The following is a 15,178-nucleotide window of genomic DNA, read 5'->3' on the forward strand; positions in this document are numbered from 1 at the left end:
AGATGTGTCCAAATCTCATCCACTTTGCGGCTACTGGAATAGCCACAGCTAATCCACCCAGTGTGCACATACCCACATACCCTTAAAGAAGTTTGGGAAAAAAAAATGCACCTATAATATACAATCAGCTTTCTAGTAGAATGCAGCTGCCTGACACCAAGCATCAAACCTCTTTTGAATATAAATGGCCACCACACAGAGCCGCATAGTCACATTACTCCTCCATAACCTGTCAACATTTGAGGATTTTCATAGTGTAATGTGTGTGGGGACAGAAAGCTGGACCCCCCCCCCCTCCCCCCTCGTATACAATGATAAGCTTATTATTCCCCGCCAATGTGAGCTGCTGTTTATGGCATCCTGCAGTCTGTCTACAAGCAACAGGCACAGGCTGACTTAAAACCTCATTGCAACATTCGGGTTAAGACACCACTGAGAGTGTCCAGGGCTCGTTTATTAATACTCACCCAATAACAAGGCCACACTGCTTAGGATAATGATTAGAGCACTTAGGCTGATGCCCGTTCCAGTGCTGAAGAGAGCCGCTACACTGCCACTACAAATGCCAACCGCATCACAACGACACACAGATACATTCAGCATGTGCAGTTGTGCCAGGGGTGGGTCACCAGAGTCCGATACTAGCAAGGGCAGTGTGTAAACTCCTTCTTCCACCTCACTGAGCAGTTCCAGCATTGCGTGGGTACCTGGGGAGGGGGAGACAAGATTTGCTTAGTGCAGCATAAGTATTCTGAAGAAATCTGTTCTTTGTCCTTTGAAGTGGCAACTGACTGCCAACTCCGAGATAACTCGCTATACAAATATTCACTCAGTAAACTCCCAAGATAATCTCACATTTTCATTGACAATAGTAATGGTGTCCTTTTCCTAAACACTAAAGCAGGGGGGTGTAGCACTTGATCTTTTATCGCTGGGCTATGCCAATATATTCACACCGCTGACATTCCTTTATATTATGCTGTACCTGGTATGTTACCGGAGATGTCTCCTACAACCTATTACTGCAAATAATTTATTTATAGTGGTCTATTACCAAGTTTTAGGAATACTTTTTTCTTAACTTACCATTAACCTCACTGATGCTCCAATTAAGGGTCAGGGCTATGGCAGATTGATCCAACTGGAAGTGGAATGGGTGTGACTGGGGTGGCATGTCTTCATCTGTGGCGCTCAGCAGGATCCCTTGACCATGATGTGGATTACTGCACAGCTCCCCAGAATGCTGCCACAGCACTGGCGCATGGTCATTAAGCTCTATCACCTCCACAGATAGCGTCCCGGTGGAGCTCAGTGGGGGCACAGCTGAAATATAGGCACAACATCATTAATAAGCTATACTGTACAATACATTTAAACAATCCGGATGGAGTGGAACTACAGGTTCCAGCAGGGCCCAGTATTTATTTTTTTACAGATCCACAAGTGCATATTCCATTCATCCGCCATACAGTTTGGAGACATGCTGTGAGGTGCATATCCACCTGTGCTCTCACCATTGTCCGCAGCAGTGATCAGCGCCGTGTACCACCCTCTCTGAAGAAATGGCGACTTCCTTTCCATGCTGTATCTGGTTCCTATTTGTCCAGACTGGGCATCCACAAGCAACCAGTTTGCAGGGTCAGAAACTAAAGAATATCTGAGAAAACAGAACCAATTATTAACAAGTACAACGACCAAATAAAAGCAAATCATCAGTTCGAAATTCTTCAAACTTTTCTTAACAGCTACTCAGCAATATTTTGCCATTCAGGAGCCTGGGAAAGCAGATTGACAAATGCTGTAATGTCTAAGACTGGACATAAATGTTTGCCTAAGGCTGGGTTCACACGACCTATTTTCAGACGTAAACGAGGCGTATTATGCCTCGTTTTACGTCTGAAAATAGGGCTACAATACGTCGGCAAACATCTGGCCATTCATTTGAATGTGTTTGCCGACGTACTGTGCAGACAACCTGTTATTTACGTGTCGTCGTTTGACAGCTGTCAAACGACGACGCGTAAAAATACAGCCTCGTCAAAAGAAGTGCAGGACACTTCTTTGGACGTTTTTGGAGCTGTTTTCTCATAGACTCCAATGAAAACAGCTCCAAAAACGGACGTAAAAAACGCAGCGAAAAACGCAGCGAAAAATGCGAGTTGGTCAAAAAACGTCTGAAAAGCAGGGTCTGTTTTCCCTTGAAAACAGCTCTGGATTTTCAGACGTTTTTGGTCACTACGTGTGCACATACCCTTAGACTTGCTAGAGCAGGGGTGCACAACCTTTTCTGGTCCGAAGGCCACATTGTTAGATTGTACTGCTCCCGCGGGCCCCAATAAAACTTAAAAGGTTACTCCAATCTCAGACATTTATGGCATATTGACGGGACATGGCGTAAATGTCTGAGTGAGGTAGGACGGGGGTCGGGGTGACTCCGGTTCTCGATATAGTTGCGGGTCCCAGACCTGTGGATATGCCATGAATGTCTGAGATGGGAAAAATCCTTTAAAGAGATATCGCAGTCTAGGACATTTATGGCATAGGGAAGGTAGGGTTCAAGTTTTGGAGGCATTTTGCAACTTCCATAAACTACAATGAAGACACACAAAATGCATGCGTGGCCGCGTCTCCACTATAAAATTCACTCTGGATAAAACGTATATAATACCTAATGCAGCCCCTGAGGAGGCAGTGAATGACAGAGGGATTCAACAAGAGAATACGAATCATGCGCTGCCCCCTCAGACCTGTGTTAAGCATGACGCAGTAACAGTTTATACCCTCATAACAGTGCAAGCCACACAATGCCGCTAGGAGCCACAAAGCATGGCTACAGGAGCCGCATGTTGTGCACCCCTGCTCTAGAGGCAGGAGGTTTATGGGCTTCTTTTGGGTGGATGGTCAGGCACAGCTTGTAAAGGTCTTTTTACACGGGCCAACAATCGGGCAAACGAGTGTTCATATGAACGTTCGTGCCCAATCATTGCCCTGTGTAAACAGGGCAGCGATCAGCCGATGAACGAGCAAACGCTCATTCATCGGCTGATCGTATCGATTATGTAATCGAAAATATTATCGCTGTCGGCAGCACATCCCCCTGTGTAAACAGGCTGCCGACACCATGGAAATGTATGGGGACGAGCGATCGTAGTCCCTGTACATAACCAATCACGGTCTCGTTGATCAGCGCTCGTTTTCACGGCCGGTATAAAAGCACCTTAATACTCCATTATCTGGTGCAGAAATCTCGAGAACTTAGAAATGATTACTTTACAAATATGCTATATCATTATACACTGCAGACGACTCACCGGATTTCTTGGGTCAGACTGATGTCTGGGTCTTTTGCAGTGATGACACCAATAACACTTCCTGGGATAATCCTCTCCTTCACTCTCACCATTATGGAATTCTCGGAAAAGACTGGGGGTTCATTAAGGTTCTTTACAATGACCTTGATCCGGGCTTGAGAGCGGGATGTGCGGGGGACTGAGGGGAGAAGTGGAGCTTCATTCTCAGCAAACATAGTCAGGTTATGGATGGCCATTGTTTCGTGATCTAGAGGCTGGAGAGACATTAGCAGAGTATTATTTATTCCGTTTTGTTGATAATGATATCGTGTAGCTCCGATTTTATATCTTAATATAATCAGGTTTATTTATCTGGGTTCTGATTTGGAGCTAAGTCACATACTTAATAAAAGCGACGACTATTAGCAGATATGGATTTCAATTACTTGGACTACAGTCCTGATATTTGACACCTATGATGGTAATTTCCTTTGATTTTAAACATCTCCTGAATGACACAGCTATCAAGTGGTGAATGTCGCAAATTGTGCCCATCCTTAAAGCTATGTACATGACGACAGTTATATCACAACTATGACAACAGTTATATCACAACTTTGGGTGTCCTGACATTCTGCGGGGCAGAGCTATGACTTTCCTCTCTTCTGCATCATCATAAGGCATATGGCACCACCTGGAGGCTATATGAGGTACTGCAAGTAATATATATTATAATTTAATCAGATCCACCAATGATAGTAATTGTATTGTAGCAATCATAACAACCCTAAAATCAATTCTTCCACCGGTTACAGAGTATTTTTTATGTGTGCGAATATTGTTGTTACCTTGACAAGGGAGAGGATGCCTTCGTTGGTCTGCGTGTCTGTGCGAATAGAGAATGCACCTTGGGGGTCTCCACTGATGATTGAGTATTTGACCATCCAGTTTGGGGAGGCACGGAGATCTCGGTCTGTCACACTCACTCTGCCAATATCTAACCTACTGCTTTGTTCAGGGACGTCCATTACAAACTACAACAATGAAAGGCAAGGAAATGAATGCTACAGAAGAATGACACAATCCATTGACATAGTGATAAAGTTTCATTAAATAAACCTAATCCCTGGCTCTGCACATAAAATATGCCCAACCAACTTAATACTGGTGCCCATATGGATTTTGTTGGTGGATTATGTCCCATAAGGGCAGATGTTAAGGGAAATGAGGATCAGGCCTGTTGGATTTAAACATCCCCAATCCTTCTGCTTGGAGGTAAGCCTTGTCCTCTCCCCATTGACAGAGTTCACTATTCAGCCAGTAGTGCATTCTGTGCCCTGCCGTGTGGTTCTATGTCCATGCCAATCACACAATACAATTTTAATTGTTTCTTATGGGGGGAAAAAAGTAGCACTTTTCCAATGTCCAGTTTCTTAAAGCAGTTCATAAATTCCACAACTGGGAATATCATTCAATCTGGCGTAAGACAAAGGGCTGTCAAGCACCAGGACTATCAGACAATTTTGATTTGTTACTGTACCTCTTCCTGGGTGAATAAAGGTGCGTTATCATTGAGGTCACCAATGGAAATGACTGCACGGGCAGTGGCTGATAACCCTTCTCCCATCATATCAGCTACCTGTACAGTGAGATTGTATGATCCCACCACCTGTAGAGACAGGAATCTGATTAATATTCCATTAAAATCTCATCATTCTTCTCCATTCACCAAACCTGGAGGCTACGTTACCTCTCTGTCCAGCCCCACTTGGACGGTCCTGATTTCTCCAGTGTCCTGGTTAATACTGAACATCTCTGGACTGTCCTGATGGATAATGGAATATTTCAGCTGAGCGTTGTCTGTGTTGGCATCATCTGCATCGGTGGCAATCACCTGCACTACCAGGGTTCCTAAATAGTACACAGGATGGTCACAACTTATATACTCTTATTCTATGACTCATAACCAGGGCACCAAGACAATACAAGCAGCTGGCCCCATCACATTCATAACTGAAGCTTCTAGATACAGGAAGACCCTGCACCTATACACTGGAATATACCTGTGCTATACAGATATTGCCATTCCCAGCAAGGAAAGCCATATTACCAGGAATCGCGTTCTCCAGCACGTATCCCCTAAACAGCGCTTGTGAAAACACTGGACGGTTGTCATTTTGATCCAGAACGACTATCTCTAAATCAGTGGGGTCTTCGAGGGTGAGTCCATCGCTGTCCAGTGCAAATGCACGAAGCTGAGGGAGAAAAGAAAGGAAAATGAAGTCTCAGGCTATTTTCACACCTGCGTCGGTGTGTTCTGTTCTGCTCCGTCAGAGGAGCAGAACAAGGGAATAACGGAAGCAATGGTTTAGTCGCACAACGGAACCAATTTACTTGAATGGGTTCCGTTGAGGTGTCCGTGATTTCGCAAACAATAGCGCAACCGGATCTGTGAGGGAGTCCCCTAACGGAGCCTCCAATGCAAATGTGAACAGGGCCTAATAGCTGAACATACTTTCTGCCATAATAGATTAATATGATGGACAAGAATCTTTAGACTCTATCACTGCGTAACACTGTAGTCATATGAAGATACATGATGTAGGTCATACCTTGAAGCGATCAATCTTCTCCCGATCCAGCACTGCGTTCAGATATACAATCCCAGTTGTCTTATTAATATTAAATATTCCTTTGGGTTCCTCATCCACCCCTGGACCCTTGATGCTGTATATAACGCTACTTTTGTATTGCTTGTCTGACTTAATCTGAAAGAACATGAGCAAAAAAACAACAATGTACTGTATATATATATAACCTTTTAATACACAGCAATGGAAAATCTTCATTGACATCTGTAAATAACAATTATAGAGATGAGCGGCGCTTCATAGGTGCTGCTCAGCTCTTCCTGCATCAGCAGTCTGTCACAAAGCGCTTTTGCAGGAGTGTCAACCACTGACCGACAGACATGCAGCACTCACACTCTCTTTAAAGAGAGGTTCTTCGGCAGCTGCAGTGTGTATTATAAAGTACTGTGTCCCAGCTGCTGCAGAACGCCATAATACACATCTCAGGTGCTGCAGAACCTCATAATACATGGCTGCTGCATATCTTTTTTTAAAGGATCACTACATATCATTTCAATCGTATTAAGAGAAGTTAGTTGCGTAATAATATATCTCCCCTTACAAGCATAACCGCAGCTTTTTCATATCACTGTTGATAGCAGCTCATTTATATAAATCGATTGTATTCTGCATTAATTGTGTTTTATAAACTTCTGTACCATGTAATTCCAGTTGTGTACAGTAGAGGGCAGCATTCACTTTGTATCCAGTAAACATTGGTTTTCCTTTTAGTATTTGGGAAATTGAAGTTGAATCCGGGATGCTCAGGATCCATATTTGTGGGAACAGATAGCACCCATTGCATTTCCTATTGGGCCAGCCATACAATAATATTCCTAGGTGCACAATACTTCACATGATTTACCACATAGACACACGTTGCCTTCCTTACCTGCACTACTTGTGATGGGATCATTTTAAAATTCTCAGAGACTGAAATTGTCGGAATGACCCAGGCTCGTTTAAATCTTTGCATCCCGTCAATCGCTTTATCTCGCTGGTGCCATAGATGCAGGACGTGGACTTTTTTATCTTGTGGTGTCGCACTGATGACCTGCAGGACAACATGGTCATTAGTTTGATCATAAAACACTGAATGGCTATAACCTTTGTGCCACGTATGATGGGTCATGTGCTTCTGGGTGACAGGGTATTCAGAAACAGGGCTAGGGCAGCAATTGAATTTCTGCCCCAGGAGAAGAAAACCCCCGCTTAAAGGGAACCGGTCACCATAATTTCACCTATTGAACGTTACTTATCCCTCACTGGCCGCTGCTATCAATAGTTCATCGCCGTTATCCCCTCTCCTAAACTCCTCCGACTGTAAAGAACGGGCTGATAACATTTCACGCCTTTTATCGTAATAATCCGGTGTCCCTGACACATTAATTTCAATTGGGCCATGCACACTTTCATTGTTTTAACGGAATCGTGTGGCCATTCCGTTAAAATAGGACCGGTCCTACTCCTGTCCGTTTTTGACGGAACAGTCTCGGCCTTTTCATTGATTTGGTCCGTGAAACAACGGACCGCACATGGAAGCCATCCGTGTGTGGTCCGGGTTTCATGGATCCGTCATTAACGGCTGTATGACGGCCAACGGAAGTGTGCGTGAGACCCAAAGCTACAGAGCCAACTAAGATGACGATTATAGGGTACATAGAAATGATTTTTCACCCACTACCACCTGGTATTGCTGGTTTAATAGGTGAAATGCTGGTGACAGGTTCCCTTTAATAAAGTGTAATAGAAGGAGGGGAGTAATCCTCTATAACCACGCCTGTCATGCTGGTTTATATTACATTATTACGGGGCATACGGCTCACTTTCAGGACAATTACCAGGATCACTGCTGGCATGGCAGGATGTGTGGTTAATGTAACATGCTTATGGTTCCTGCAAGTTTCTGAAACTTTATTCACAGCTGTAAGGCCCTGTTCACACAGTGCAGATTTGCTGCAGATGTTTAGTGCATTTTTTTTAAGCCAAAACCAGAATTGGATCCAGAAGAGCAGACCTATAAGGCCTTCCTTTATATCTTTCTTCTGTTTAGGTTCCATTCCTGGTTTTGGCTGGAAAAATACTGGCAAAATCTGCACTGTGTGGACAAGGCCTAACTGATGTCAATCGAATGACCTACTTCAGCGATCTTGCGGATTATAAAACCGCCCCAGGCTACACAGTGGTTAGAAACATCGCACCCACAGCCGGCCAAAACGTGTGCAATCCAAAATGAGCAAAACAGGTCACGTCTGTGTGAGTATCCACTGCAATGTTGAGCATAATTTACATTGACTTCTATTGAGTGTCTGGCAGTAGTCATCATGTAGCTTCAGAATAACAACCACAGGATCCTACACCGTTCACCATTTCATCCAGGCTGTTTAGGGAATTTCTGGCATTCTCCCTCAACTTTGGGACCATAAAAAAAAAAAAGAATTTAGAGGGATTATAGCATCTTTGTGTGTACGAGTATCGGGGCTCCATAGCAAAGCTCAAACAGCCCCCCCTGGTGTGTTTCCATGACATTCTCAACCCTCTTGTTTTCTTTCAATGTAGTTCCTCAGGGGAGGGGTTCTCACCACCCAATAGCAAAAGGGTTGGAACAACAAAGGCCGGGGCCCCTCCCTCCCTCGAAGGGCCCCATAGTAGCCACCTGGTCCACCTCTATGGTATATGCATGAACCAGGAAGCTCAGGATGAACAGTGCTCTAGGTCCCATTGAGATGTGAAAGAGCTGCTATACATGGCGGGGTAGTGAATATAAATGATAAATCTGCTGCGTTGTGTCACTAAATACACACAGGACAATCATTCCTTCACTTCATCTGGATTAAACGTTTGCTACTATTCAGATCCTTATGACGACTGCCCATGGAGTCTGGATGTCTTTGGTTACCTGAACTTCAATACCACGTGAACAGCATATGTGAACACTGGGGCACTGCCAATCACTACCCTGCCTCTGATACCAGCTGCTTGAAGTCGCAGGTTACACTGGTACCAAGAAGTCTGCCTGGGAACACCTGGTCGGTCTCATTCTAGACAGCTCATGTACAGAGCGGGGCTGATCCCTCATAATCCCACAAAGACAACTGTGAAGGAACAGGTGCAGACTGACGGGATACAGGCCAAGGAGAAACCTTACAAGTCGTCATTATCAGCATGCCTGCAATGCCATACTGACCGGGATTGTATGAAGACGTTCACCAGCTCTGCCATAGCGGACTCAATTTCCACATGCCCTTCCCTGGATGGTGTTTCCAGCCTCATCCACAAACTTTTCATGCCCAAGACCATATTCCCCCATCCCAGACATTTGAGGACAGGTGGAGGTCTCGCTCTGTGGTGGTCAGGGCCACTGAGTCTTCTTTTTGTTTTTACTTGTGCTGTTATCACAGTCGCTAAACTGAAATGGTGAGTGTTTTGGTATTTGGGTGGCATGGCTGTATGGGCATGGGTGAGGTCTGATATTACATCAGCTCAGCCTCACTCACTTGAGTAGAGCTTAGATGCAATAGTAGAGACAGCCCATGGACAAGAGTGGCGCTGTTTCTGGAAATAAGAATTTCCCCTTTTTTTTTAAAGACAACCCCTCTAAGTCTATGTATGCAGTACAGTACATTGTGGTTCTTGGAAATCCAATATAGATCATATTAATTACAATAAATCGGGACAGATATAGAAAACCCTTAAATTTGCTTTGGCAATATTATTATTGCACAGTCAAGGTGGTATAAAGCAAGTGCTGCCCCCAAATACTACTGTGGCCAGTATAGCTCCCTTATTGAATGATACCAGAGTGCACTGAAAATACACATTTAAGGCCCCCTGCACACGACCGTGCCCATAGTCACGGTCCATGATTACGGGCACGGCCAGCAGTGAGCAATCATGCGCATTTGCGGGCCGTGCTCCCATTATAAAGTACAGGAGCACGGTCAGTAAAATAAAAAAATAGAACATAGAACAATAGGTGTCCGTGGGCCATTGAAATTAATGGAACCGTATTTTGATCCAAAATTACAGTCGTGTGCATGGGGCCTAAGGCTATGTTCACACGGGGTATTTTGCCGAGTTTTTTGACGCGGAAACCGCGTCGCAAAACTCTGCAAAAACGGCCCGAGAACGCCTCCCATTGATTTCAATGGGAGGCGTCAGCGTCTTTTTCCCGCGAGCAGTAAAACTGCCTCGCGGGAAAAAGAAGCGACATGCCCTATCTTCGGGCGCTTCCGCCTCTGACCTCCCATTGACTTCAATGGGAGGCAGGAGAAAGCGTATTTCTCGCTGTTTTATGCCCGCGGCGCTCAATGGCCGCGGGCGAAAAACGGCGCGATAATTGCCGCGAAAATCGACGTGCAGGGAGAGGAATATCTGCCTCAAAGTTCCAAACGGAATTTTGAGGCAGATATTCCTCCCCCAAAATACTCAGTGTGAACATAGCCTAAGGCTGTATTCTGACGTGGGTGCAATAAAAACGCAACTGCATCAAACACACTGAGGCCTTATTCACACGAACGTGTTATACGTCCGTGCCACGCGTGTGATTTTCACGCGCGTCGCACGGGCCTATGTTAATGAATGGGGCCGTTCAGACTGTCAGAGAATTTCACGCAACGTATGTGCGCTGTGTGAAACTCATGACATGTCCTATATTTGCCCGTGTTTCGCGCTGCACGCACCCATTGAAGTCAATGGGTGCGAGCAAATCAAGCTCGGCACACGGAAGCACTTCCGGGTGCCGCGCGTGATTCGTGCTACAGCAGTAAAAACAATGAATGAAAACAGAAAAGCACCTCGCGCTTTTCAGTTTGTAAACAGAAAACCAGTGTCATCATGATGCCGGCTGCGCGAAAATCACGCAGCCGCGCACCATATGCTGATGCCACACCGACCTTTTGCGCGTGCAAAACGCAGCGTTTTTTGCCCGCGCAAAACGGACATGTCCGTGTAAGGCCTAAATCGCAGTAAAACGCAAGTAATTTTTGGAATGCATTTTTTAAATGCGGTTTTAACCACATTTCAACTGCGACGTCTGATTATAGCCTTACTGATCTTTAACAAACAATCCTAAATCTGAGTCATCATTTTGCTGTGAAGTGACAATCTTCATCATGCCCTACTACTACCACCACAATAGAGGTAATGCTGGCACTATTAGGGCAATCCCCAAGTTCTACAACTGCTGAGATATCCGTTACCTATACCGGCTTGGATTCCACCAATATCCATCTAATAGTCTCTTGGGTGATTCTTCAAGTACACTAGTGTATATATATATGCATCGCTGTTTTTAACTCTAGCAATGCCGGCATATTGTTGGCAAATGACCAATTTTTCTATCAGTTCACGTGGTTCTGTTGAATAGTGCAGCTCGATCCCAGTGTCCCCTCTCACTAACACATTGAATAATTTGTCCCTGATTTAGGGATATCCAAGCTGCTGTTGTCTGCCAAAAAAGCCAAATGGTGCCGGTCACAGAGGGGTCAAGAATTAATGAGAAGACACCTGTCGAGGTTACTCACCCCCTCAACCCCCTCGCACCGGACACTCATTACAGCCGCCAAAAGCCATTCAATTATGTAATAAATACAATGTGAAGTTTAAGGCAGCGTACAGTAATGAGCCAGAATTATAGACCCCCCACTTTCCTAAACGAGTGATGCAGGGGTAAGGTCTATACTTAAATGGATTACTGCCAGTATATAAAACTGCGGCCAAGTGTATCCAGTACTATACAGTGAGGAAGAGTATAGTGAACTATGTATTACGCATACTAATGATCATTAGAGGGCGCTCTATTGATATACTATATGAAGACATGACATCTGATGACATGCGGCTGCTGCATTGCACAAAAGTTGCAACCATAGGAATGAATTTGACATAAGATGTGCTACACAATGTGTGCGGCAAAAATGATATCTACTTAAATTAGCATTTAATAGGCTTCGTTCACATCTGCGCTAGGGCTCCGTTCTGTCGGAGCGGAGCCATGACAGACACATTAATTCCGTCAAAATGACGGAACCCTTGCACAACGGAGATAAACGGAAACCATTGGCACCGGATCCGTCACCATTTAAATCAATGGTGATGGAAACAGAAACCTACAGTTTCCGTTTGTGTCTCATGGAACGGAAGCCCCGACAGACACAAACAGAAACTGTAGGTTTCCGCTTCCATCACCATTGATTTCAATGGTGACTGATCTGGTGCCAATGGTTTCCGTTTTATCTCAGTTGTGCAAAGGTTCCGTTGTTTTGACTGATCGCTGGGGGTCCCAGCAGGGGGACACTTCGTGATTATCTCATTATCAAGGGAACCTAATAAAGGGGGTTTTTCCCAAGCAATTATTGGGCAAACGATCGTTCATATAACGCTCGTTGACGATAATTAACCCGTGCAAACAAAGCAGCGATCAGCAGATGAACCGAGCAAACACCCAATCATCTGCTGATAGGAGACGTGCTGCCGACATGATAATGTATGGGGACGAGCGATCAGAGTAACGACTTCTCGTCCCCATCCATAGCTCCGTGTGACAGGAGCAAACGAGCGCCGACCAACGACCTGTTTCGTTGATCGGTGCTCGCTGCACCGGCCAAAATCGGCCGGTGTAATAGCGCCTTCACACGTAGGGATTGTCCAAAGCAGAGACCACTTTACGACTTTCTAATGAATCGTTTTTGCCAGGATGGGGGGGGAGGGTTTATTAGGTAGTCCCCAAATAGGTGCCACAGCCAGTGAATAGTTTTGTTGGATCTTCATTCTCTGGAACACATACCGCCGTCACTTCTTTTCTGTGAATGCAGCCCTAGGCCTTACGTAAGACTTCAAAACTGAACCCTACTGCGTCCCTTTAGTTCTGAGCGAGTTTTATTTCACGGATCCAATTTTCCTCAGAAGCAATGAATTTAGTGTTTGTAGACGAGAACTCGGCATGGTCCGATATATACGACATGCAATATGTATATTGTATGTGTTTACGACTGTATTTTGAGGCGGTGGTATACATGGCCCCATTAAAATGCAGTAACGCCATATTCAGTAACCGTGTGCTAATAGGAAGACTTCTGAGCAGACCTCAATGGCGTTTTGGTGAGTCAAAGGACAAACTACCAGTATAAGGGTGTTTTCAGATCCGTATAGAAAACCGCATGTGTTTTAACCGCGATTTGATGCGTTTCTTTGGGGGTAAATAAAACAAACGCATGGAAAAACGCAACAAATTGCGGTACAAATGCATGCGTTTCCTTTATGTATTTTTTTTAAGCGGTCTTAACCGCAACTCAACTGCAACATCTGAATACAACTTATAATGCAGGGGACTTTGTTGCAGCCGATACATTATAACGAACTCATTGTAAAATGCGATAAAGACCACGGCTACAATTAACCCAGCGTTGTATCAGCCAATAATATTATTGATTCCCTGTACAAATATTCCGACTGCTTCCCTGTCACGACGCGTGTACATCGCTATTTACAAAGGAACACGCCGAACTTATTACAGAATTCACCAATTTCACGGTACTTTTTTAAAATATATAAATACTTTGTATTTTATTATATTTTCCCCACAGCTTTACATTTATTTAAGATCGACATGTCGGCTATTACCTATGTCAGGCTATTTTCTCCCCACGAAATGTGCAGAGGAGAAAATACAGATTTGTTTAACCCTTTGTGGAGCGGGCGGCCTGCAGTGCCGGGCAGGTGTGAAACCATTAATGTATCCCTGCTGAGTGCCCTAACTGATTATCCGGCTGCCCAATGGGGGAGGGGAAACAAATGTGGGATTAACATGTTTAGCAGTCCCCAGGGGCCCAGAAAGTACCAGCTGCTGCCCCTGGCCCTCCTGTATTTCAAGGGCGGGATCACATTACAGGCGTCCAAGGAATTTACCTCATTCCTACACAAAATTTTGTGTGAGGAACGTCCTGCACCTACTGTCTGACTCAGGAATTTATGTCCCCTGTTCCGAAACATGGAGAACCCACGTCCACCTAAACATGGCGACAACCTCATATCTATGACCTTGTATTTACATTGTTATTCTGAGGTACACAGAGGAGGAGGGAGGTGTGAAGAGGAATGCAAAGGAAAAGCAAGCTGTTGCCCATAGCAACCAATCAGATCACAGTTTACATTTCCCCTAGGCAGCTTGGAAAATGAAAGCAGCAATGTGATTGGTTGCTACAGGAAACAGCTTCAGTCCCAAAAGTCCCATAGCAACCATAGATCTAATTTCATCATCTCAGGTCCAAACCCACTTAATAAGAAACATCTGAACTTAATGGACACTTCCCCCTAAAATAAATAACAAAACAAAAATACTTCTTTCTTATATTTAATTTTAGGAATGTTAGGTTACAACCAACATGGCCGCCATTACATCTCCCAGAGGCATTGTCACTCAGCTTTTCAAAAGACCTGAATGGCAGCACCAACCTAGTTGTACATCACTAAATCCCCCCCACACCATTTGAGGGACTTGAAAATTTAACCACAATGGCTTCCACCCAGCTTTCCAAGAAAGCGATATTGCGTAATGGCTCCACAGACATTGCGTGACTGGTTGCTATAGGCAAAATCACTGTATAATGAAACTTACTGCATGACAAGCTTTACAAGAGTCTATTATCAGACAAATAACACATTCCAGAAAAGAAAAAAAAATAATAATGGTGTTTCCAAAAACGGAATCTGTTGTGGGGTTTTAATATAAGGCCCCTATACCCCTGCAGACGCCACGTCTAGCGGTGAAACATATCGGCGGAGATGGTTTCGTTTTTTGTGTTTTTTGCGGATTTCTATTAGCGGTATCCGTATGCAGACTGCAGCCGCTTTTGTAGGATAACACGTACACAGTTTGCTCCTTTGTACATCAATTTGCAGCAACGGTATAATCTACATATATCTAATATTTGTGCTATTAGACCACAATATAAATTATTGCCCTTGGCGATTTAGTGTTCAACATTAATATAAGGCAGATCACTGATATACATAGCTTATCTAAATGGTGTAGGCTTTGCTATCCTAACTGGAGGGCCGAAAAGATGTGTGAAGGCAGGCGATCACTTTTGATCAAGGGAGATCGCTTTTGACCAATCAATCAGTCAAGGGAGAATAAACAAGCCTTAAAAGATGGGTGCTATGTCACCAACTAGGTTAGGCCTTGGTAACAGATCCCAATAACTTGACTAATGGTCACTTTACACAGGAGGATTCCTGCCCACAACGAGAAACCGA

General features: G+C 44.4%; 1 protein-coding gene across 2 annotated transcripts in view; it reads right to left on the reverse strand.

Moving 5' to 3' along the window:
* The window catches only part of CDH15 (cadherin 15), a 67,826-nt gene that overhangs the window by 8,228 nt on the left and 44,420 nt on the right, over positions 1–15,178 (reverse strand). Inside the window, exons 1-11 of one of the 2 annotated variants that reach the window (XM_075838604.1) lie at positions 13,829–13,965; positions 6,813–6,974; positions 5,903–6,058; positions 5,401–5,545; positions 5,041–5,201; positions 4,831–4,959; positions 4,139–4,324; positions 3,312–3,565; positions 1,515–1,657; positions 1,087–1,323; positions 468–707 (exon numbers count right to left, since the gene is read on the reverse strand). In XM_075838604.1, coding sequence (XP_075694719.1) covers positions 468–707; positions 1,087–1,323; positions 1,515–1,657; positions 3,312–3,565; positions 4,139–4,324; positions 4,831–4,959; positions 5,041–5,201; positions 5,401–5,545; positions 5,903–6,058; positions 6,813–6,974; positions 13,829–13,951 — 1,936 coding nt within the window. In that variant the 5' untranslated portion in view covers positions 13,952–13,965. Of the gene's footprint in view, positions 1–467; positions 708–1,086; positions 1,324–1,514; positions 1,658–3,311; positions 3,566–4,138; positions 4,325–4,830; positions 4,960–5,040; positions 5,202–5,400; positions 5,546–5,902; positions 6,059–6,812; positions 6,975–13,828; positions 13,966–15,178 lie in introns of those variants that run through there. The other variant, XM_075838605.1, reaches the window with a different exon arrangement.

Source organism: Rhinoderma darwinii, chromosome 9 (assembly GCF_050947455.1).
Source record: "Rhinoderma darwinii isolate aRhiDar2 chromosome 9, aRhiDar2.hap1, whole genome shotgun sequence".
NCBI lineage: Eukaryota > Metazoa > Chordata > Amphibia > Anura > Rhinodermatidae > Rhinoderma > Rhinoderma darwinii.